The 24,154-nt window shown below is 47.8% G+C and overlaps 4 protein-coding genes across 13 annotated transcripts; 3 read left to right on the forward strand and 1 right to left on the reverse strand.

Moving 5' to 3' along the window:
- On the reverse strand, positions 1–24,121 carry LOC120903371 (nucleolin). Of its 3 annotated transcripts, none has more exons than XM_040312783.1 (3): positions 23,781–24,121; positions 1,626–2,379; positions 1–1,230 (listed from the first exon to the last, which is right to left on the reverse strand). In XM_040312783.1, the coding sequence occupies exons 2-3, from the start codon at positions 2,334–2,336 to the stop codon at positions 871–873; spliced, it is 1,071 nt and encodes a 356-aa protein (XP_040168717.1). In that variant the 5' UTR covers positions 2,337–2,379; positions 23,781–24,121; the 3' UTR covers positions 1–870. The 3 variants fall into 3 exon arrangements, with proteins under 3 accessions (XP_040168717.1, XP_040168714.1, XP_040168716.1); XM_040312780.1 differs by lacking the exon at positions 23,781–24,121 and adding an exon at positions 2,461–2,754; XM_040312782.1 differs by lacking the exon at positions 23,781–24,121 and adding an exon at positions 2,448–2,754.
- LOC120903370 (zinc finger protein 271-like) lies at positions 3,056–4,271 on the forward strand. Its single transcript, XM_040312779.1, has one exon. It carries the CDS (start codon positions 3,149–3,151, stop codon positions 4,238–4,240), a length of 1,092 nt encoding a protein of 363 aa, XP_040168713.1. The 5' UTR covers positions 3,056–3,148; the 3' UTR covers positions 4,241–4,271.
- LOC120903368 (choline/ethanolamine kinase) lies at positions 4,521–16,176 on the forward strand. Of its 5 annotated transcripts, none has more exons than XM_040312774.1 (8): positions 4,524–5,499; positions 7,571–7,618; positions 10,584–10,913; positions 11,481–12,037; positions 12,115–12,255; positions 12,335–12,605; positions 13,710–13,958; positions 14,036–16,176. In XM_040312774.1, exons 1-8 carry the CDS (start codon positions 5,479–5,481, stop codon positions 14,159–14,161), a joined length of 1,743 nt encoding a protein of 580 aa, XP_040168708.1. In that variant the 5' UTR covers positions 4,524–5,478; the 3' UTR covers positions 14,162–16,176. The 5 variants fall into 5 exon arrangements, with proteins under 5 accessions (XP_040168712.1, XP_040168708.1, XP_040168709.1 ...); XM_040312775.1 differs by having other exon boundaries at positions 4,525–5,499; positions 7,574–7,618; XM_040312778.1 differs by lacking the exons at positions 13,710–13,958; positions 14,036–16,176 and adding an exon at positions 12,778–12,935 and having other exon boundaries at positions 4,521–5,499.
- Positions 16,387–20,005, forward strand: LOC120903367 (peroxisomal acyl-coenzyme A oxidase 3). Of its 4 annotated transcripts, none has more exons than XM_040312772.1 (5): positions 16,387–16,519; positions 17,190–17,301; positions 17,531–19,062; positions 19,136–19,290; positions 19,355–20,005. In XM_040312772.1, the coding sequence occupies exons 2-5, from the start codon at positions 17,276–17,278 to the stop codon at positions 19,751–19,753; spliced, it is 2,112 nt and encodes a 703-aa protein (XP_040168706.1). In that variant the 5' UTR covers positions 16,387–16,519; positions 17,190–17,275; the 3' UTR covers positions 19,754–20,005. The 4 variants fall into 4 exon arrangements, with proteins under 4 accessions (XP_040168706.1, XP_040168707.1, XP_040168705.1 ...); XM_040312773.1 differs by having other exon boundaries at positions 16,391–16,482; XM_040312771.1 differs by lacking the exon at positions 16,387–16,519 and adding an exon at positions 16,814–17,075.
- Positions 24,122–24,154: the final 33 nt, after the last annotated feature.

The raw sequence follows: 24,154 nt of genomic DNA on the forward strand, positions 1-24,154 counted from the left end.
TTTCCGTCATTTTCCACTGATAATTCCATTTAAAACAATGAATCGCGTTTATTTTTAATAATTTCATTAATCGTGCGAGTGACAGAGAGTGGAGGGGACGAGATACATTGCACTACGAGTTCGTCTTCAGTCGCTCCCTCATTTCCGTTTCCGTCCTTATCCAGTGCCTAAGTGCAGATGATTATTCAATGTGTGTGTTTTTTCTTCATTAAATCGATCTTTCGTTTTGGCAAACATCCGGCGGCCCTTAACCCTTAAATTGGCTGTCGCCATTGCAAAGCCTGCCTGCAAACGCGCGTGTCATGATGTTGTCGGGAAGGGAACTACTATAAAGTACTAAATTACGAAAGTTCATGCTCAAGAAGTTCAGTCAAGTGTGTACCTACTATTACTACTACAGTACGCACGTGGTACACTGCCGCGGGGGCATCCATAAACATTAACATTTAAAATGTGTGAAGATTTACACGAGTATCCGTCGCCTTACTATCTTACTTTGCTAGCGTGTAAGTGTGTGCAAGTATTGTTCGTTTTTTTTTCAATAGAATACGTGTTGACACTTTTTTTTTTCTTAATACAATTACATGCTAACAGGATTGTATGTTCGGTCGAATTCGGCCCTCTTTCCTTCTGCCTGGCTGCCGAGAACATTCGTGCCGAAGGAAGAAGATACAATTCGTCTCAAATCTCATGCCTCAGTCGTCAGAGACGGAGCTGCAGCAGCGTACGAGGAAATCACGTACGAAATAATATAAATTAGTATATGCTGTGTGTCACACGTGTCCTTTTCTGGTGGGGAAGGCGGCTGTTATTAGCACCCGGGTATTCCCCTACTTCTTATGCCGAATCCCCTCCCCCACCAGCCGAATCTCATTCTTCCTGCGAAGGAATTTCACTTCCTTCTTCTTCCTCGTCCGCTTCGTCGTACTCTTCCTCCTCCTGGTCGTTCGCCTCGTCACGCTCATCCGTATCCTCTCCCGTGCTGCGATTGGTCTTCTTGCCGCCGGCATCCGATCGCGAACGATTCCTACCGCCGTTCGATCGATCACTGCCCTGGCTCGAATCGCTCGACTTGCCATACTGCTCCATGTACTTCTGGTACTCTTCCTTCGCCCTGATCTCGGTCGCTTCCACATCGATGATCTGTACGCGCAACTGTTTCGTCTGTTCGATGCAGCGCACCTTCACCTCCATATACTCATCGGCCCGTTTATCCTCCCAGCAGGAATACTGTTGTGGAGAGAGAGATACAAGCGTGTTAACAATATAGATCAGGGGTCTCCAAACTACGGCCCGCGGGCCGCATGCGGCCCTCAAGAGCTTATAATGCGGCCCACGATGACTTTGCCAGAGTTAATATAAATATTACGTTATTATGACTTATTCAAATAAAAATGTATTTTTTTACTTTTCTTAGACAAAAATCAATCTTTAGTAACACGAAACTGTATTAGTATCGTTAGTATTTTGTTGTAAAAACGAGATTTAAACGTTCACTCATCATTTAAAGGAAGCTTCAAATGGCCCTCAATATAGTTATTTTTGAAGCAATGCGGCCCGCGAGCTGAAAAGTTTGGAGGCCCCTGATATAGATTACTAAGTCACACCCAAAAACACACTCTTACCACCATCGAGGAGGTGAACTGTGGCGTGTTTGCGTCGACCGATTTATCTCGAAAGTATTTCTGCAGCAAGCTGGAACCGTCCCGACGCCACAGACACACCTTCAGATTGTCCCGTATGCCTTCCTCCAGGTCCGCCCGGCTAACGAACAGCTTCAGGTAGCCGCTCTTGTCCGGAAAACTGCTCGCCGTATTGACGACCTTGCGCTGGATCGGTCTTACCGACTGCTCCGAGCTGGGACTCTGCTTCATCCGTCCCATCGAGCCCCCCTTCGATGTGGACGGTGATGTCTTGCTGCTGCTTTTGCCTTTGCGCCCGTACACACGCTGCGGTGTGGCGCCGGACTTTCGACCCCGTTTCGGTACCGGTGGAGTGGAGCTGCCACTACCCTCACTATCGAACCGACTATCATCATCATCGTCATCGTCATCATCGTCATCGTCGTCGTCGTCATCATCGTAGTCTTCGGAGTTGCGTTTTCTTCCAGCGCCACGGCCCTTGGCGGCGGGTTTGCGGCCCCGCTTGCTACTATTACTGCGACCGCCACGCTTTCCACTGACCATGCCGGTCAGTATGTCGCGCGTTTTGCGCTTCATCGCTTTCGGATCACCCTTTTCCGGTCGCCAGTCTTCCTCGGAGTCTTCGAAATCCGTCTCCTCGTCAAAATCGGAACCCTCCAGGGTTGTGGTCACCATTTCCGTTCTGCTACGCATCTTGGCTCGGTATTACGGAAGCACACAGTGAGAAGTTTCTTTTCTACAAAGTTTAAAAATTGAATTAAACACTGCATTAAAACACTTGCCAAACCGGTTAGCAATCTGTACCCGTAACCCGTACCCAAGGGGACAGTGGAGGAATGCAAGCAAATTCCTGTATTCCCGTTCTGGATTACGCTGCCCTATTTCTGTCGCACCGATGCTGCCGTGAGAACCGTCGAACAGCAGTTCAGATGAATGATGGACGGCACAAATATTCTTACTTTACAAGGAAGAATTGTTTAACAACCAGCTTTACATTGAGATTGTTCTCATACGCTCGGTTCGGGAAGCAATATTGCACAAAGATATACAAATACGGGAGCGTTTTCACGGATTTTTTTGTTTCATGTTTTTCAACGCAATTTTTTTATATTTATGGCATTTTGATGCCGTTTTTTTCAGTTTGACAGTTGATTAGCCCGTTCGAACCGGTTCGATTACAAGTTCAACCGGTAGAATAGAAATGAAATTGAAATACGATAAGAATAAGATTTAAATAAGGTTTTGTATTGATTTTGTTGCTGATATATGAATTGCGCACAATATTATCAATAACATGAACTTGTTTTAATGAAATAAAAGCAAAGTTGTTGGTTTAACAATGAACCGGTTTGAATGTATGCGTATCTCGGGTACTGACTGTATAGCGTAAATAGCTGACAGGTCAAAGACGCTCGTTTGTTTACATACCAACAAACTACAGTATTGTTGTTGTTCCGCTCGCTTTCCCACAAAGCCTTAACTAATCCTTTTCAACATAAACCTCCATGGAATCGTTCGAAATTTGCCGAGTTTGCATGGAAGAAGTTAAACACGTTTGGCCATTGTTTGAGCACTGCGGCAAGATCCCACCGGAGCTAACGCCAGCGACGCTAATCAGCGAATGCGCGGGTATTGCAATCGACCCAAACGATGGACTGCCCGACTTGGTGTGCGATAGTTGTCTTGAAGCGATGGCGATAGCTTACACTATCAGGCAGAAATGTATTTCCTCGGACAGAAAGCTCCGGAAAATACTGCTCCGCAGTAACGCTTGCAGTGTGCCACAAGAGGTGAAACAGCAGGAACATTCGACAGACGAAACCGTGGAAAGTGATCGAGAGACCGAATCATGCGAGGCAAACGCAGTCAGTGAAAGTTTGGCGAATGAAAAGGAGTCTAGTGGGGCGGACGAGGACTCAACATCAGAAAACGCTATCGAAATTGCGTTAAAGGAAGAATTATCTCCTGCGTACTTTGACGAGGAATACCTAATCGAAGCTACTTACACAGAGCAGCCCGAAGATGGTGACGGTGCAGAGCAACAAATCGCGGAAGATGAATCTAATGATGAGAAGCTTGAATTAGCAGATCTCGAACAATATCCACAGCACGGTGTGGAGAAACTGTTTACCTGCGAAGTTTGCGAGAAGCGTTTCACGACCAAGGGCAATATGAAAGCTCATGCGCTGCTGCACAGCAACCACAAACCGTTTAGCTGTGAGCTGTGCGGGGCAACGTTTGCCAAAAAGCATAACTACAACATGCACACGATGCGTCACGCCGGCAATCGAACCCACCCGTGTCCGGTGTGTGAAAAGTCGTTCGTGTGTGCGGTGAATTTGAAGAACCACATGCGCATACACTGGAGCGTAAAGCCGTTTCAGTGTGATTACTGTAGCAGAGAGTTTTGTCACCGAACGGATAAGGCACGCCATGAAGTTTCGCACACCGGCGAATATCCTTATGGGTGTGAGAAATGCCAGCGCAAGTTTTCCCGAAATACGAGCCTTACCAAACATCTGGTAAAATGCAACGGATCGAAATCGAAACATCCCAATTGGAAAAGAAAGTCAAAAATAGAACAACATACCGAATAATAAAAAGAAAACAAATACGTTTAGTATCGTATCATGAACGATCATCAATTAATTTTGAAGGGAAAATATCACAAGCAACAGAAAAATCGCTGTTAATTCTTCAACAATTGAGGGGCTAATTGAACGCAAATGCTGCAGTCTGCGCACTATCCAAGCTGTCACTATCGATTCGATGAATTTTCCATGCGATGTTTTTTCCCCCACCTCCTGTCAAACGCATAATACGGTCTGCGCCGTCCAACCGTTTTACCGAGCCGAAGGGAAAATAATAACATTCAAACCGTTAAGCTGAAAGGACGTGTCTGTTCGTTCGGTGCACTCATTGTGTTTTTATTGTGTGTCTATTGTTATTAAACGTTATCATTTTTAACTAAACCTGTGTGTTAGGTACGCACCACCCAGAAGAAAAAAAAAAGTTGACTGCACAAAGTGTATGCAAGATTTCCGTAAAGTTGAGTTCATTGTTCTCCATTTGCCGAAAGCTGCTCAGCGTAGCATGCGGTGTACGGTAGAGAAGTGAAAAGCAAACAACACGAAACATCTGCATCAGCTGGGTCATCATTTTGCAAACAGACACGCGTAACCAAACGCTTAGAGCACGTTTCTTGTGGAATGTAACCAAAGATTCGGTTGGAGATTGGTGAATTTTAAGTTATCGTTGCTAATTGTTTAAACAAATTATAAATCGCTGTCGTAGATTTGCGTGCGTGAGTGAGTGCGTGAGTGTGATAGATTTCCTGCAGTACGCTTTACGTAGCGCTGTTTCTATTTTTACTTTTCGTGAAGTAAAGAAAAGGGCTAGAAGAAAACCATTCAACACCTTTCGAACCGGTACCGAGAACGGGCGACGCAACGCGACGCTAGTGACGTCTTGGCTGAGCGGATTTTTATTTGAAACACACACACACATACCCGCGTCGGTGGGCCTGGTGCTGCGCTGTTACCACCGAATCGAAATCTCGCATCCCGTTATCAGCGAGGTTGGACGGCATCGACCGAAAGGCGCGCGCGCGCAAGACCGGCCAGTACCCACAAAGTCCAAAAATCATCCCCCACGTCCAGAGGGGTGCCTGCTTATCAGCGTGCGCCAGAAAGGTACCGAATCACCCATCCGAACATCCGAACTTCGGGCTTAGTGGTGTGACATTTTTGGTGCACATACGGTGATTAGTAGCTCATCCGGCACGCAGTGAAAGATTCTACGCGAAGCAGCAGCACAGCAGAGATATAGCAGCAACATGAATAACCTGATTGCGAAGGTAAGTGATGTGTAGTTTGGAGTGCCATTTTGATTCTCTCCCTCTCAACAGGTAGGCCATGATAGAAGAGCAGGAGTGTGTGTGCGTATGGTGGTGGCGTGATCGTGACAACCGATCGATTACGGCTACATGAGAGAGAAAGCCCTCTAAAAACGGCCCGCGGCTGTGTGGGACACTTTCTGGTGGTCCACACGATGGAACACTCATTATACTTGTGGTTAACCAGATGTTCATGATTTCATGGCACGACACGAAGTAATGCGTCTCGACGCTTTGCGTGCGTCATACCATCTGAATATCATTAAAAACATGCGTTTTTTTAAAGAAGGACAGACATTTAATTTTAGGGGCCTGTGAATCATGACGTAGATAGGTTTTCCACAACAACTTCAAAAACAAACACAGAATTCCTCAGACAGGGGATTAGCAACGAAAACAAATGAGTCACTCACGAGACGCGCAAGAAAAACAAATCTGAACGATAGCTTCGGTGGCTCGCCGCCAATGCGGGGAATGCGTTTTGCAGACTTTCTATCAACGGATGGTGTGTGTTGGGGTTAAATACGGCGTAGATCGACACAACAAATCGGCTCCCCCCCACACTACAGTCTGTCCTTCGAGCTATGGCCCCGTCGCGCAGCTGATGACCTCTCTGGAAGAAGAAGACAAACCAGCGGTTACGTGCGCCACCGTGTGCCACGCGTCTCTTGGTTCGCCTTTTATCGATCGTATCGTGTCCGTGAAGATCACAGAATAATGTAAAAAAGGGGAATGAGCGCTGTAGAATCATCTCGAAATGATTAATCAATGCATTCGCTAGTTGTTTGTCGCTCTGTGCAATGGTCCTAGTTCGATGACATTACGACAAGACATGAAATTGGTGCAAAGCGACTTTACAGAACCGGCTCCCGTACCGATCGATCCACTCGTGCGCGGTTGCAAAATGTCACGACGCATGACTAATCAGATCGGTTGATATGGCTTTGTTAGCAGTTTGTTGTTCCATTTCACACTCACCGGCACCGTGAAAGGAAACGGCTGAGCAGGTGCTAGGGAAGTTATTTCACTCCGCCGTTGTCTCCCATGGCTCCGGAAGTGTTTCCCTTGTTGGAACGGGGCAACGTCGGTCGATCGGTCAATGTTTGTGGCTCTTTTTTTCGGGGAGCTCTCTTCTGAGCTTATCAACGCTTCTTAATCGCTTACTAACCCCTTTTCGCTGGTGAACGATTCAACTAAGTGGAATGCAATTTTTAAACAGTAGGTAACGCATTCACAATCATTCCATTTGCAATTCCTTCCCGATCAAGGCCGGCAGGAAATGACGCGTAAGGAAAGTCAAGTTTAAGCAAACAATTGCCTTCGAGATTATGCATGTGTTTCCTCTTACCAGTCTGTTGCCCTCTTCGCCTAAAGTGCGACCGGGGGACGGTGGTGGGTGGGTCTCGGCCGGCTCTTATCAGTAGAATAGTTGCGGCGTAAATATTAGAAATACAAGTGCCCGATGCGTTTCTTCATAAAACAATTCGTGGAGCGAGCGGCCGTGGTTTGCTTAGCGGTTCCCCGACAAAGGGCAAGGGATCGACGCCGTAATGAAAAATTCGTCTTGATATGAATGTCGTTTTTACTGTGCAACAAAGTGTAGGTACACACTTATCTTTCTGCTTTGTGTTTGACCAATTTAGTACTCCGCCCCTTCAATCATTTGTATCGAGCGAAGCGGTAACTTTCCTCCGGCTTTCGTATGGAGCTGTTGGCTATGGTTTCACTCTCTCAGTATTCCCCATCCCACCGTCCAAAACGTGTACTGCATTAATGACATTTAGAAGATTTTTATTCCACGTGGAAAGATTTACGCCGTGACGGATTGTGCGAACAGTCATCATCAGACATCATTTCACGGTCACGTTCCAGACATACCGTGCCGTGTGACTTTGGCTATCGTTACGCAGCCCCCTCGTATACCTCGTGATCCGGCATCTAATTACAATCGAATGTGTTTTGTGTGGATTACAATAGTTTTGGTTTCTTTTTTCTCTATCTCACCTCTCTCTCCTCGCCCCTCCCGTTCTAGCAGAAGCGTCCCGATCCCGTGGCGGAATCACTGAAGCAGTTATTGAAGGTGAAGTGTGACGGTCGCTAAAAAAAATGTCAACCTTTCTTTATTTGCGCATTTCCCCGCACGTCGGATTTTTTTCCCTCAGCTCCTCTACACTTTTGCTTGCACACACAACAAATTATTCGGCACCGCTTGCTTGGTTGGGGTATTGCGTTTGAGCAGTAGACGGCACACTAGAGCTCTACACATCAGCTGCCTTTGGCTCTACGCCAGAGATCACGTTGCACATTGCACTTTGGGCAGATTGAGATCTTTTTTATGATGCAAATTGTACGAAAACCCCATTTTGGCGCGAATCGCATTAATAATTGCATTCATTACCACGCTTGTGTACCTGCTTTTTTGCGGTAATCACTTACTTACTCATATGCGCGCACAGGCAAGCTGCTTGGCAGCTATTTTTACTACTATTTGCATGACACTAAACCGCGCCATTCAATTGCTATAGGTGTGCAAAAATCCCGCGAGAGACACAAAACACGACATTGTGGTTGGGATCGACACAGATAGTTCCCACATTTTCATCTTCTTTTGAATGTTTCGTTTTAGAGAACAAAAAACGCTATACAATACAGGCTAAATTTCGCCCCCACTTCCCTATCGTAAGGGTTTACCCCGGCCCGGTTTGCCTTCTATCTATGCATATGACGGTCAATGACGGTTGGATCAATAATGGACAAAACGAATGCACCGGTACGGAGGATACAAAAAAAAAAACACACAAACGGCCGGAGAGTACCGGAGCCATGTTTTAGCGATTCACCAAGGCACAGCTGAAGGTTAGCGCGCCTCTACACGGACGAATCTAGTGTGCAGTGCTTAATGCATATCGGTCCATGCTGCCACTGTTGGAGTGTGCTGTACACGTCGATATACAGACGGTGGCGCTTATACATTTGCACGTGTAGATCGGGCGGCCGGTGTAATGGGTCCGTTATAACGGTCATAATGGTACATAATTTTAGCTTATCCTACAGCAAAAATTGTTGGTAGCCGTGTACGTACACTCGGGGCGGGCGGGGTGGCAAATTGCTGCCAGCATGTCGCATGTCGAACCCTTTGCCCGCGAGGTGTGTTAAATGTGCTCAGTTCCCTTGTATGACGATGAGCAAGTGGAACAGTAGGAGTAAAAGAAAATCAATAGTAGAATAATTTAAAGCAGAAAATTGTAGCCAGTTTGATGGGTCCAGCGCAGTTGATTTGCAATCAAAAGAGACAGGGAACAGATAGTTCATTGTAAATTAGACAGCTTTTATTTTGAATTTACATTTCAAAAAGATTAAAGGAAAAGTGAGATAAATATTGATATAATTTGAAATCATCCCGCTTTTCATTGTGTGCCGTAAAGGCACCCTATAATGGTTGCATTCAACATTGTTAGGACCATACGCCGAATCGCATCTTAATGATATTGAACAAAAGCAAACCCGCCATGCCTACTTTGTTTGTTTGCACCCTTTGATTGAATCAATAAACATCCCAAAAAAGCCCATTGCCGTGGCGAATCTTGCAGTCATTTTATTGATCCGCTTTCGCTGGGTGCCACGTGTTTTTGTTTACTTTCCTCACTTGGCCACCTGTCGGGTGACGGCGCGCGCTACGCTCCTATTCCGGCTTCGTTGCAGGCCCAGAAACGCTACGTCATGTATTACGATACGCCGCGAATCCTTTTGCTGCTGCCATGGCTGTGTTAGTATGTGTGTGTGTGTGTGTTAGTCTGTTGTTCCACCAGCGGACTGCGGAGAGGATCGCAGTTTCAGACAGCTGTTGTTTACACGGACTCCGAGCCCTTTAAGCGACCTGGTGGCGATGATGAAACCGGACGGCACGGAATGGCCAACAACAACCAAACACACACACACTCGGCTGCCTGCCAGCCCGCACGCAACGCAACCTTTTTGGCAGGCAAAACGCAAAGGAACAACAGCGCAAGCAGGTTGATCGGCTCGACCGACCGATACCCGACGGCGGTGCTCGTCTACCCGAACCTGCCTTGCCACGAACGGGCACGCATGCGTCGACGGGGTTTCTTCGGGGTCGAATGGCAATAGTGTGTTTGCGGTGCATCGTAACCTATCCACCCCGGAGGTGTCTCGGTTGAAAGGTGTCTAGAATCCATGTTTGTTTTCCGAACACACACAGTCAGGCCTGATAAAGTGTAAAGTGACTTGCAGTTGTTAGGATTAGCATAGAAATATGTCAAGGAGATACACGATTGATTAGGTGTTCAGGAGCGGCTCAGTTTCCGGATACTTTGCCAAAGCAATCATCACCATCTGAAGGATTTATAAAGTGTGTTTGAGCTTTTACTTATCTCTGCTAGCGCTACTCTCAACAACAACTAATCCACGACAGCGTCAGCGCAATACTTTTCCGCATGGCCGCCGTTTGCCAAAGATAGAGCCTTGCGATCGATTTTTGCCAAATATTCACCTTTTTGCTGCGACAGACAGAGGTACTGCGGTGTATGTGACACGCTCGGCAGTTCTTTCTACACCATTGGATCGAATATATCGTAACTGCGTTCACTGTTTAATCAAGGAGGAAACAAATCATTAGCGTTTCACTATACCAGCCAATATACTGATACTGAAGGACACCCCGGACACCCACTGCTGTAACCTTAGAAAAAAAACACCTACGTGACCGTGTGTGAATCCCCACCGAGACACCAACACACGGCAATTACACACACGCGTAGTACAAAGCTTTTGCAAATTGCGGATTGGGTGTGACTCGCCAGCAGCAAACCACACACACTGATTCCTTCGCTAAACCTTAAGCTTAGCTTCCTCTTAAGTTGTCTCATTTGTAGTACGGCTACGGTAGGTTTCATAATAGCAGCCGCCATCGGTATTCCCCTCGCTCGCTCCGTATATTTTTCCCCACAAAACCACTCAAACGTTCCATACTAATGATAGTTGTCTGTGTGTCTGTGTGTATGTTCTCTTTCCCTTCACCATCGCAGGCCAACTCTCCCACGGAGATGCGGGACATTGCGGCTCGTATCTGTCGGGACTATCTGACCGGTGCCTGGAAGACGATATCGGCCGACGAGCTGCAGCTGAAGCGCATCAGCGGTGGACTCTCCAACTTCCTCTACTACGTCAGCCTGCCGGAGCATCATTATTACGGCAACAACAACAACAACAATGGTGGCAAGAAATCGCATCCAAACTCACGGCGAGGCTCGTTCGCAACGGATCACCATACCGTGACAAAGACGGCAACAAAGGCACGAAATGGAAGCAAGCGGGCACGAAAGGATAGTGGCGCCAGTTTGCTAGAACCGAAGGAGGTAAGCCACGAGACACGATGAGCGAAAGGATACGCCGGGTACAGTTGCAGGCACCGCAGAGGGGAAGGATGCACAACAGCCTCGCGTATTAGAAATTCCTTTTCTTTTCTGGCTCCTTCCATCATGTGCCTAGGAAGTTACGTATTAATTATTATCTTTACTACTGTCGCGCCATTGTGTCGGCGGGGGCAGGCATTGGCCGATCTTTATCGATGATCAAATTACTGACGATGCTGCAGGAGGGCGCGAATCAGAATTATCATGCGACACACAGGCCTTTAACTCTGGCCATTGTACTGACAACGGTGTGTCTTCGCAACAGTGTGTCTGCTCGTTACGAAGCAGCAGTTCAGGGCTGTGGTAATGCCAATTTACAGCCGATTACCAACGAATAGATAAGATAGGGCAAATATCTATTACGTTTCGCATCGGTGGCAAAACGGTTCCCAAGGTCTTCATTTGCAAAGGAGTGGAAAAGAATTTTTAAAATCTTGATATAATTTCGATTTAATTTGATGAAATGAACGCATTCTTTAACGTGCCCTTTTTCAACCTCACGTGTTGTAGGTGCTGCTAAGAATTTACGGTCAAACGCACGGGGAACATGCGCTGGAAACGATGCTCACCGAATCGGTCGTGTTTACGCTGCTGAGCGAGCGCAAGCTTGGCCCGAAACTGCACGGCATCTTTCCGGGCGGCCGCATCGAACAGTACATACCGGCCCGGGCCCTGCTGACGGCGGAGCTGAGCGATGCAAAGATATCGCTAAAGGTAGCGGAAAAGATGGCCGCCATCCACAGTATGGACATACCGGTGTCGAAGGAACCGGACTGGATCTGGAACACGATGGCCCGGTGGCTGAAGGGCATTGCCGGAACGCTGGAAACGATGGAGCGCGATCGGGCGAACGGCAACGTGAAGAAGGCCGGTGGTATCGGGGATCAGTCGGGGGAAGAAGCAAACATCATTACCACGATGGATCTGGCGGGTGAGGTCGAGTGGTTGCGATCGGTAATTGAGAGCGAAGACTTTCCGGTCGTCTTTTGTCACAACGATTTGCAGGAGGGCAACATACTGCTGCGACAGGATTATCCCACAGTGAGCGAACCTAGCTTCCGCGAATGGTAAGCTAAGCTAAAGGATGTGCTGGATTTCCGCGACACAAACATTGATGTATCTGTTCTGTTTGGCTTTCCTTTAGCACAACTTTGGACAATTTCGATGAATCGGCCCAGCTCGATTCACACTTCAGCAGCATCCTAATATCGAACGGCGGTGTGGTTTCTAGCAATGAATCGGTATCTCCATCCGATGGCAACATTGGTCTCAATCGCAGCTCGAGGTATGCAGGGGAAAGTCTTTTGTTTCCATCGCATCCATTCTTAAAGAACCTTGCCTTACATCGCTCTATTCCATTTCAGAAAGCGATCGCTGGATCACGATTCGATGGAGAACGATCTGGACAATACGCGCGATTCGGTGCTAAGTGGCAACTCGCAAGCCCTGTCGGACGCAAACTCTTCCACGGACGGCGAGCCGGAACTGATGATCATTGACTTCGAGTACTGTGCCTACAACTATCGCGGGTTCGATCTGGCCAACCACTTCCTCGAGTGGACGTTCGACTACACCAACACGCAGTCGCCCTACTTCTACCACAAGCTGGACCAGTACCCTACCGCCGAACAGCAGGTAAGGAACGGCCTCCAGCCTCGGAGACACCACAATAGGCGGCGCAAGCCCACCATCATCAGCGCACTCGAGCTCGGCTCGGCAGGTGGTCAGGTAACCGGCCGAATCGTGCTGCGCGCCCTCCGTGCTTTTTGCTCTCTTTTTTGCGTTCTTCTATTGTTTTTCTCTTCAGTTCTCGTTCTCGTCCACCACACTGGTGCGTGGTGCGTGTGCGGGTTGAGTGAAGGCCTACCGGGCACTTCCACCATGCCGCCACACGAGCACAAATGCCTAGAGAGCGCCAAGTCGCGTACCGGAACCAAAAGAAACTCAAAACTCATTAAAACAGGATAAAGTATTTCTCTGGTCCAGCAGCAGCAGCGCGTCATCTCGTCCTCGTCGTCGCGCGGTACCTCTCTCTAGTCGTACCGCCATCGAGCATCAGTAATGGTTTCTTTCGTTTTAGAAAGGGGCCCGGAATGCCGGAGCCGATTTCTGCGTGCGCGCGCTCTCTCTCTCTCTGTAAATGTGCGAGCGCGTGCGGCGGGTGTGTGTTTTGCATCTGCGGTGTACCAGTGACTAGGAAGTAGGGTTCTGGGCAGCGGCAGCAAACCAAGCAAAAACACACAGACACACACTCACACCGCGAGCAGCTGAGCCCGGCTGATCGTCCGTCCGCTCATCCTTCACCGATTTGTACCAAAAGCGAATCTACCAAAGTAGAGTTTGTGTGTCAAACCCATTTATCATTTTTCATGTTTTCCCCCCCGTTTCATTCATCCGCGCACCTCTTGTGTGTTGTGAGTGTTGTAATTGTACTTTCTCGTGGCGTTTATAGTCGTTCTTACGGCCCCCCCCATATTGTATTTCAATCCTATGTTCACTCACAAATCTTCATCCCCACGATGTTGTTCACAAATAATTTAAAGAAATAGAAACACACACACTCACACAATGAAAAGTCGAATGAATGAAAAACTTGTTGTGCAACTTTTATAAACTGTAGCCTCTACTTCTCAAGCCTTTGGTTTTTGTGTTACCCTCTTGTGACGATCACTAACGTATTTGCTGTGGTTTACTTTCAATTTTTACTCTCTTCCTCTAACGAACGAACGCCAAAAACAGGAAAAGTTCATCACGCAGTACCTGAGCCACTTGTCGCCACCGATGGAGGATGGGCTGGAGATTGGCGACCGTGATGATTCGGCCGAAGAGGAGGAACGCTCCAAGTACGGTTCGCTGACGGGCAGCGTTTCGGAGGAAGAGGTCGAGCAGGTGCGCCGGGAAGTGCAGTGCTTCACCATGGCGTCCCATCTGTTCTGGAGCCTGTGGGCCATCGTGAACGTGTATCAAGAGATCGAGTTTGGCTACATGGTAAGCGGTTCGTCGCTGTTCAACGTTGACACACACCTTTCTAAAAATGGTTTGTTCTGTCGCTTTCCCCTCCACAGGAGTACGCCGTTTGCCGACTAAAGCAGTACCAACAGGCCAAACAGTGCTACATCGAAACGACGATGCCCAACGGCGGGAACGGTTGTCCGGGCGAGCAGACACCACCGGTCGATCCGGAGAAATGAGCTGCTGGTCCAAACCCTGCGTAGCCTGGTACATATGCCGGAAGGGTGATGTGGTGGGGTCTCCGTTTTGAAACTGAGACTGAAACTGAATCTCATACCCCGGTCAGTTACTGCAACCGTTTGTGAAGAGGCTGCAAAATCAAAGAATGTCGGAACAACTTTCCCTTCCACGGGGGAGGTGGTTGTGTGTCTGTCGGAACTCATTGGCTGTACAAGACTCTCTCGGATCCTATTAACCAGTAAGCGGGCGTGCGATCGAAGCCGTGCGCACACATACAAGAAACCCAATCTGATCCAGTCTATAAATTATGAATGGGCGAACTTTATATCGTTCCGGCTCCGTTTTCCGCTTTTTGTGTCAAACGACATTTCTAACCGCGTCAAATACCAAGCACACACACACACCCACACAGCCTAACTTGCTGCTGCTCATTAACGGTAACGGGCGCGGAACAGAGAGTTAAACGTGATTTCGATTTTAAGCAACGCACGCGTGACCAGTTGTTATAGGAAGTAGAGTTAGAGGAAGCGTTTGTTGCCAACCATTTTGTGGAAAGGGTTTTGCGCGGGTTGTGCAGTAGGCTAGGTTAAGGAGCGTCCAGAGAATGCCCAGTCCAGTTGCGTATGATAAGGTCGTCATTTTAGGTGAAAACAGTATTAGTTGCCCATAGCGCGCGATGCTAACGAGCTGTGGTGGTGTATTGTTGCTAGACAGACGTGTGTACGACGTACGTGTACGGTGTTATCCTGTAGGGTATATTGATTCACTCCACAACGAAGCTGTTTCTATTATGACTATTTATTTGAGGTTGTTTTGTCTTACGTATACTTTAGAGTCGGATGTGTACAAACGACACTCTCCCTGTCTGGCGCGCTGGCCCCACCGTTTTCAATGGCGCAAAATGGCGTCGTTTGTGACGTTCGGTTTTGCGCAAAGAGTGAGAGAGAGACATATTCTATCTTTACTACTACTACTACTACTACTATTCCTTCACTCACATCCTTTTGGAATGGGACGAACAGAAAAGACTAGGAAAGAAGGTGTGATATGACGAATTTATACCGATAGTAGTAACTTGTCTAACTTAGAGCTGCTGTGTAATGTCGTTCTTAAAGAAACCGGGGGGAGATTTTTTATAAGTTTTATTTTCTTTCGCAATAAATGTGTAACATTTTGAGTTTTATGTTTTTTACTATTTTCTTATTTTGGGACACACTATAGTTGACCATATATAGTAGATCCTAGCGAAACCCGTGTGATGTGTATAAATGTACTCGCGTGTAGTGATGTATGATGTCTGAAAGGAATGTAGTAGAACCGACCTAACGACTGAGATGTTTTTGGGTAGAGACCGATGGCAAAGGTTTGATGAAACATAGAGAAAACGGTATGTTAAAAGCGTAGCAAAAGGCAGCGGAATGTTCCGGAGGAAAAAGAAAACTCACTTTAAAAAAGCGCCTAAAAATGCACACACCACGTTGTGTAGAAATTCCCAAGCATAATCGAAACCCATACACGAGCTATACTGAATGTCACATACAAAATCAAACTTCTTTTCGTTATTCAAAGCTATACGTAATTACATATATGCTGTTTAGGTGGAGTGTGAGAAATAGGAAGAGAGCAAGTTGAACGTGTTTGGCCAAGTGTATTCGACGAACCGGTAAAACAGACAAATGAAATTCAAATTCAAATGCAATGTTATCGTATGCTCGCATCCTGTTAAGATCACACCGCATACAAAACAGGGCCTAATGTGTAGCACGTTCAGCGATCGTTCAAATTTAGGGCCGTTTATTACGTAGCTAGCGCTAGAATTAAACTTTTTGCACCATATTTAGGAGACCGCGCCATGTTTTAACTGGTAACGATCGTCTTAAAACGCCAAGTGAGAAGAAACACCCTTATGCATCGCGTCGTAATGTAAACGGATTTTAGTAATGTAATTAGAGAGAATCTACTCACGCTCCTTTATCGCTATATACAAATAAAATCACCTTTTCAGTACACCTTACACACCGATGGATTTGGAGGAAAGATTTTCGACTTTTATCGCGCTTGTTGCGGCTTCTATCGTTCCCCCGCATGGGGAGGAGGGTCTTTATCGCTTCCACAGTGTCGTGTGTTCCCTTCCCACATCGGTGTTGTGAATCGCCGATGAATCTTTGACCCGTCATACTGGGGCGGGTTAGCTGGGGGTATAAGCATTCATTAAAAGCTCTACACCATTCAGTGTTCTTTCTTAATTCGTGGTGACAGCACGCTTCTAACGTTCTGGAAGTTCGCTTAAAGTACAACACCGTTTTGTACACCGTTTCTAGTAAGATTGAGTTTGAAGAAATCCGTATAAGAAAAGGGTAGGGCAATATTCATATTTTTCTTATTGGTTGAGGCTTGTTCTTTCTGTCTGATTAGAACTTGTTTGCAAGTTCTTACAATTCGCGCACTTGTTCAGAAAAAAACAGGAAAATTCCAAAGTTGTGAAATAGTTATCAGAGGGCAATAACAAACTTTACAACGATCGTGCACAGAGTTCGAAGTGCATCAACTCTACGCACCGAGTTTAAAGTCATGCTTTTAGCGCGCACACACACACTGACACAATCATCAACACTGCACGCTAGTGACGTACTGCGCTAGTAGTGGTGATGATGTAAAATTGCGTTCGCGTTTTACATCTCAGTGGCCTGCCTCGGCCCACTTTGCTTTCATTCATTGCGTAGCGAGGTTGTTGCGCCGAGTGGTCCGCTGGTGCGCCCGCAATCTTTTTGCCAGGGTTTACACTGTGTGTGTTTGTGTTTGTTTGTGTGTTCCGTTTAGTGTAGTAGTATGGTTACAGCGCATTTCGTCTACCGATGATTTGCAAAAGATTATCACCTATTGCTGCCAGCTATCGGGCCGTATTTTTGGATGGTGGGGTTGATAAGAGCATCGCACGCAACCAAAGCATCAACAGCAACAAAAGTGTGCTGCCATTGTTTTACATTCGTCGTGAACTATGTTTTTCTTCTGTGTGTGTTTCACCAGCTGTCAAAGTCGCACGTAAACAAACGGCACAGCGAGACTACTGCCAACTGGTACAACCGGCAAGTGGCAACGAAAAGCCGGCAAATATGAGCGAATTCAACACAATTGCACGGTAAGTGTTTCATTTTGTTATTTAATGCAAAACGAGCTTTGGAAATATGTGCTTACTTGAGCAAGAAATTCTAAATATCCAACGGAAACAATGACCAGCAGCCTAAAATATCGCACAATTGGTCTATGCGATGTTTTAAGGGTGCTTTCTATTCGGACGGGTTGTTTCAAATTCAAATTTTAATAGCACGTGCACGTGTACTCAAACTGACCGTTATGTATTCTTCCAGTCCTTCGGCGCACGGACAACTGTTGGACAATAAAACCCTGTTTCCTGATCCACCTGCACGTGGCCCACTGACCCGGTACCGGAAGCAAGCTTCCATCGATTGGCGCAAACTCAAGCTTTCCTTTCACGATGAACCGTCCCTCAAGCTGCAGCACCGGGTGTGGGAGTTTGCCAGCAAGCACCCACTGTTCGCGCACCCGACCGGCACGCTAACGATGGACGAGGAACGCCACCTAGCCACCAAGCGCATGTACGTGGTACAGAATGAGAAAATGTTCACCATGGTCGACTATCTCGAGCGACCCGATCTGGCCACCATTTACCACCAGGCGTGGATTGCGTACGAACCGAGCATGGCCGTGAAGTACTCGCTCGGGTTCGGCATGTTCCCGTCCGTCATACGCACGCTCGATGTGGGCCGGCTGGACGAGATCGTGGAGGGCAACGAAACGGGCAAATATTTGGGTGCGTTCGGATTGACCGAAATAGCGCACGGTACCAACGCGAAGGGTATGCGCACGACCGCTACGTACGATCCGACGGCCGGGGAGTACGTACTGAACACGCCCGACTTCGAGGCGGCTAAATGTTGGATCGGAAATCTAGGCAAAACCTGCACGCATGTGATCGTGTACGCTCAGCTGTACACTGCCGACGGTAAGCACCACGGGCTGAACGCATTCGTCGTACCGGTGCGAGATCCGACCACACTACAAGCCTACCCGGGCGTAACGGTCGGTGATCTAGGAGCGAAGGCGGGACTTCAGGGCGTGGACAATGGATTCGTAATGTTCCGCCAGTACCGTATTCCGCGGGATAATCTGCTCGCGCGCACGGGAGACGTGAACGAGCAGGGCGAGTTCGTATCGCCGTTTAAAGATCCGGCCAAACGGTTCGGCGCTTCGCTGGGTGCCCTCTCCGGCGGGCGCATCGGCATCTGTGGCATTGCGAACGTTTACCTCACGAAAGCGATCACGATCGCACTGCGCTACTCGGCCAGCCGCAAACAGTTCGGACCGGACGACAGCGAGGAAGAGTGGCCGGTGCTCGAGTATCAGTCGCAACAGTTCCGACTGTTCCCGCACCTTGCCAGCAACACTGTGATACGCGTGTTTAACCTTTGGTTCGCGAAGGCGTACGGGGACATGCAGCTGAAGATGTTGGGGGGAGAGAACATTGGCGCGACCGGGATGGAGGTGCACGCGCTTTCATCCGCTGCCAAGCCGGTGTGCACGTGGGCCGCCCGGGACGGTGTGCAGGAGTGTCGGGAAGCGTGCGGTGGCCACGGATACCTGAAGCTGTCGACGATTGGCGATTTGCGCGGCAATAACGATCCCAACTGTACGTACGAGGGTGAAAACAATGTGCTGATCCAGCAAGCATCGAACTGGTTGCTAAGCGTCCGGGCGAAGGGTTGGGACAAGTTTGCCGAAGTATCCCCGCTCGGTTCGGCCCAGTTTCTTGCGCAGTATGCTGTGCTCAGCAGTAAAAGGGCCACCTGGGCTGGTCCGTCGGATGCGGCATCGATTGCAAGTAAGTGATTGGGAAAGATGTTGGGCAAAGAGCTTGGAGAGAATAAGAGATATGATTCAATATGTTGCAACAGATCAACTTGAGGCACTCGACTGGCTAGTGGGCTACCTGTTGGAGGAATCCTTCCAGAAGATGTCAGCGCTGAAGCGGCACGGAAAATCCACCTTCGAGGCTCGTAACGATGTACAGTCGTTCTTTGCGCGAACGCTTTCGATCGCTTACGGAGAGGTAAGACGTAGAACCGTTTGAAGTCGTTCAGTTAGAACCCTACACATTTGTGCTCTCTTTTTAGCGTATGTTACTGAACGTGTATGCAAAGTTCCTGGCCAACCTTGAGGCCGGTCCGGAACGATCCGCACTGGAGCGGCTCGGCTCACTGTACGGTGCCGGAGCGATCCTGCGCCACGTAGGCGTCTTCTACCAGGGTGGATACTTTGCATCCCAACCAAACGCAATGGCACTGTTGCAGCAAGCTGTGCTCGACCTGCTGCCAACGATCAAGCAGGACGCGATCGCAATAGTGGATGCTATCGCACCGCCCGACTTCATCGTCAACTCACCGCTCGGTATGAGCGATGGTGACGTGTACCGGCACATGGAATCGGCGGTCATGCAAGCGCCGGAAGCGCTGGAACGCCCCAAATGGTGGCGTGACGTGGTGCATCGAGATTACATCAAATCGAAGCTATAACACAATCCTAAGACAAGATATTGCTGCTGCATGCTGCTGGGAGCTTCCAGATTTTATGGAATTACTCACCATATGGTTAGCTGGGAGGGTGACAATTACAGCAAACTAATTTTTATTTTTATTTTACTACGGACACATACCTTTTTTAGCTTCCATTGTATTAGCAAAGCTCCCATCGAAAGGGAAACCAATAAAAAAGAGAACAAACGCACAGGAGGGTACATGGGCGGGCTGCGGGTTTTACTACTGTAACAATACGCGTCATGATCAGTGTTTTTGTGCGAATTTTATATCACCGCAAACGCGCTAACAAAACAAAAAAGGTAATAAATTTTTTGCAACACTCTTACCGATAAAAAGAAAGCCATAAGAAATGTAAAAAGCGCACGCGTTTCGACTACCCCACGATTGTGCGCCTGAAGGCAGAAGAGGATGATGGGACCCGATGGTTGCGCCCACTTTCGCATAGACTTTTACTAACGCATTCCGTAAACAAACCATAAAACACCGATTGCTTTGATCGTTTCCCGGCCAACCCAGGCCGGTGTCCTTTTTTGTGTTTACGATTCATCTTTTTACCGTCCTTTGTTTTTGGAGGCTGTTGGTTTGGAAAATGGGCCCACGGTAGGGTACCCGTGTGTGACAAAACCAGAAGAACCAACCGACCGGGGGTAGCTTCTCAGCCGTTCTCGCTACCTTCTCGCCGTAAAGGACGCGCAGCTTCTGCAAAAGGAACCGCGCCGGTGGGTGGAGATTGTTTACGAAAACTATCAACCAAGTGGAAAAGGTAATGGGAATCGATGGTCGGTAGCCAAGGTAACAGGATCGGTAAGCGGGAGATGCTCGAATACAGCACAACAAGAGCACTGTTACTGCACATAGTAGGGTAAGAACAGTTGATACAAAAACAAAAAACGACCCGATGTCCCTGCACCATCACCAGCAATATAACATTGACGGAGCATTTGAAACAATTTTATTCGCAGCTTCCACCGAATGGTGAAAATTAGATTTACTGCACGCTCCGACGGGACACGCCCAGGTACCGACTTGGAAACCCTGAGACAGGTCAATATAATGAGATTTCAACTGGGGCAAGTGGCCGTCTTCTGCTGCTCTGTTTGCATACGACGTCAGGCATGCGACAATCGGCCGCCCGAAGTCGTCCAAAACAAAGCATGTCCAGCTCCTGCTCCTGCCGGGATGGCCGAATTGGTTTTATGGTTTTACGATCTGTTTACGTTCGAAACGACAAACCCACCGCGTGACGCCCGCCCCAGGGGGAAAATTATAGTGCAAAAGGCAAACCCGTGATGCCTCTATTACCGTGCGCGCCTGTCGTCACCTTTTGGCGAAATGAAGAACAGAGCCTGCCACCAGCAACATAAACCTTTGACCGCCGCTCGGTGATCAGCTCAATTAGCTGACCCTGGATGATGATGGTAATCCTGGGACGGGAATTTGCGACCGATGCGAAACCTTGACCAACCAACCTTACCCTAATTCCCAAGGGATAAGAGTCGGTTAAGGGACACCGTTTACCTGTTGACTTTGGGCGAAGGGGAAACCTCCGACTGCGTGCGAATTTGGGTATAATTTTTATAATCCTATTACCGTTTCCAGACCCCAATTTGGCACAACACAAACAACTAGCAGCAATAGCAGAGCTGCGGAACACGCGGAACTCTGCCTTTATACAGGGCCAGACTCTCTGAGCGTCGGCAAATCCAGAGCCCTTTTCCAGCCGGTGTCACAGCGCGGTGCAATTAAAAATGTTAGGCAATCGTAAGGACGTAAGTTGACGTAACTTCGGCGCGTCCTACTGTTTTCGCGATCGATTGTGATCGTTGGGCAATAAAGTGCTACGAGCAGGTGCCGGCCCCTCAGACGGAAGTTTGAAGTCCTATTACGTAAGCAGTCTAGAATTGCTGACGGACGTCTGATCGGCAATGTCCAGTCGGAGCAAATTCAGCCAGATTCAATGAATGGACATTAAAACCGGAGACAGTGAGATGACAGTGATTTGCATCAAAAAGAAGATAACAATTAAATCAGGATTTTCAGCCGCGACTCCGATCAAGAATTTAATACGCAAGATTTTGAAACTCCACTCTGTTTTCAATACGGAGATACCGAGAGTGGCTTTTATATTATTGTACACTTCAGAAAAAATCGTTTAATGTAATTTCCAACAGAATAATGAATGAGTAACCTGCAGGGAAAACCCTCATTCAACCCACAGGAACGGAAGTTTTTATAGGATCATTGTTTATTGAGGAAGTTTGTGAATGACACACGAGCCACTTCCTGCAGTAATGTTGTAAAAACATATAACTTTTGAATCCATTGGAAGTAAAAAAAAGTGTCATAGGATACGATGAAATTTGCTGGAATTTCTGGCTGACAAGGCATTCAAAACTATCCAACAAATCGTGTAAACGTTAATCCTTCTATTGGATTGTGGCTGCGCCCTGCTGGCGACCAGCAAGCTTAGGAAATGGATTAATGCGCTATCCTCTTTTCCTACAAGTCCTGCCCACCTCAACTGTACCTCAACACAGGGAACATGGAAAATCCCACCCGTCGCCTGAGCCCCGTCGCAGAGGGTTTTTACGTGGACAATTATGAATTAACTGCTTAGCCAAGCGCTCCAGGATAGGGCCCAGTTTGCCAAATGACTTGCAAACGTAACACGATATCCAGAGGCTGACTACCCTACGCTCAACATTACCCCAATGGGAATATGGTGCCCTGTGGCTCTGTTTAAACAGGAGGTCAACTTTTACTACCCTCCGGAGGCAGACAATCTGATGCGATCTGCGAGACTGACCGATCGCTCTGGCGACTGGACTGGGTGCATTGGCAGGTAGGGACATCGCCGGCACTACCCACGCATATACCTGCCAAGACATGGGAATAACCCTTTGACCAGTCTACCAGTCTGCTGTCTCGACGCAATTCAAGATCGGGGACTGCTAATCTTAGGGATGTGTAATTAAGTTACCTTTAGCTTACTACCTTTGTTTAAAAGCGAGATGTCCTGCACTCTGTTCAATCATTCCACCGTGAACGTTCCGAAGCGTTACAAGTACTCTCCGTCCAGCTCCGTCCGTAAAGTTCAATATTTTGGTAAACCATCATGGCAAACATATCGCTGCAAGGACACCAGCAAACTACAACTGCAAGTGCTTGTACAAATGAAGCGTATTATGGAGCAACCACAACTTACCAGCAACAACAACAGCAACAGCAGCAGTACAGTGGGACCAGCTACTACAACAATTGTGCATCTTCAACATCCCAGCAGACGGGCACGTGTACTGGAGTGTACTGGAACGGCCAATCCAACGGATACACCACGAACAATCAGTCTGCTGGATACTACAACACCGGTTCTTCTGCATCTACATATCAAAGATCGCACTGGAACAACACGCACCAACGTCAATCGAACAGCGAGTACTATGGCCAGCAGCATGAAATGGCTGTTGCTAGTGGCAACCGAAGCACCGCGAAACGAGCCTATCCTGCCTCGGCTGCACCTCTGCATGACATTACGAACAATCAATATCCGGTAGCAGAGCAGCAGGCCAAGCGAAGGAGAATTGCAACGATCAACGCACACTCGGGAGGAACCTCTCATAACGGTGTCTGCCGGAAGCCATCGATCAGTGCGTCCGTGCCATATTCCACCGATCCTACGCGAAAAGTGCGAATCGAATCGATTTTCCGCCACGTTGAGCTTCTAGCGCAGAGTTACTGGCAAACGAGTGGGCCAACGACAGCGTCCACCCTCAAACCGGCGACCGTAGAGGCGCTCGAGTGTACCGTATAGAAGTTTTCGTGTGAACGGAATGTCCGCCAAGAATCGCTTGTTCCTTAATAATGACGCAATGCCTCGATGGGACCATTGCAGTTGAGTAGAAATTAACTGTATTTAGTACTTAGACCAGATTAATTTAAGGAAAAAGATGCAATATCTAAATCAATAATAAAATGATAGGGTTTATATAATTAAAATTCTTACTGTTGTTGGGTCCATATGTTCGACTTCTTGCAACCACACGCACTTTCACCCCAGTAATGGTAAGGATAAGCTAATCCTTCACATCCGCCCGGATCCGATTCAACTTGGAAGTGGAACTATTTTTCTGCGAATCGTTATAACGAGCCGATCCTTTATTTTCCACTCGATCGATCGTAGCGCCATCCTACGCTTCCGAGAATATTATTTTCGCACCGTTCCGTCTCTACCCGCTGGCAACACAGCAATCTGCCTAGGTCAGTCACCGGCGCTGCTTCCACTGCTGCTGTCCTTTTGTTATCGCGCACGATATTGAATTGTACAAAATTCTATTCATTTCCCCGGTAACCGTGCATTGGCTGCTCTCTTCACTCTCT

Source organism: Anopheles arabiensis, chromosome 3 (assembly GCF_016920715.1).
Source record: "Anopheles arabiensis isolate DONGOLA chromosome 3, AaraD3, whole genome shotgun sequence".
Lineage (NCBI taxonomy): Eukaryota > Metazoa > Arthropoda > Insecta > Diptera > Culicidae > Anopheles > Anopheles arabiensis.

Bases quoted from the DNA above. Each gene is read 5' to 3' on its own strand.
- LOC120903371 (XM_040312783.1), bottom strand. From the start codon at position 2,336: ATGCGTAGCAGAACGGAAATGGTGACCACAACCCTGGAGGGTTCCGAT. The intron at 1,231-1,625 runs GTAAGAGTGTGT...TCTCCACAACAG, and splicing joins AGTTCACCTCCTCGATGGTG to TATTCCTGCTGGGAGGATAA.
- LOC120903370 (XM_040312779.1), top strand. From the start codon at position 3,149: ATGGAATCGTTCGAAATTTGCCGAGTTTGCATGGAAGAAGTTAAACAC.
- LOC120903368 (XM_040312774.1), top strand. From the start codon at position 5,479: ATGAATAACCTGATTGCGAAG. The intron at 7,619-10,583 runs GTGAAGTGTGAC...TCACCATCGCAG, and splicing joins CACTGAAGCAGTTATTGAAG to GCCAACTCTCCCACGGAGAT. The intron at 10,914-11,480 runs GTAAGCCACGAG...CACGTGTTGTAG, and splicing joins GTTTGCTAGAACCGAAGGAG to GTGCTGCTAAGAATTTACGG.
- LOC120903367 (XM_040312770.1), top strand. From the start codon at position 17,018: ATGATTTGCAAAAGATTATCACCTATTGCTGCCAGCTATCGGGCCGTA. The intron at 19,063-19,135 runs GTAAGTGATTGG...ATGTTGCAACAG, and splicing joins GGATGCGGCATCGATTGCAA to ATCAACTTGAGGCACTCGAC. The intron at 19,291-19,354 runs GTAAGACGTAGA...CTCTCTTTTTAG, and splicing joins TTTCGATCGCTTACGGAGAG to CGTATGTTACTGAACGTGTA.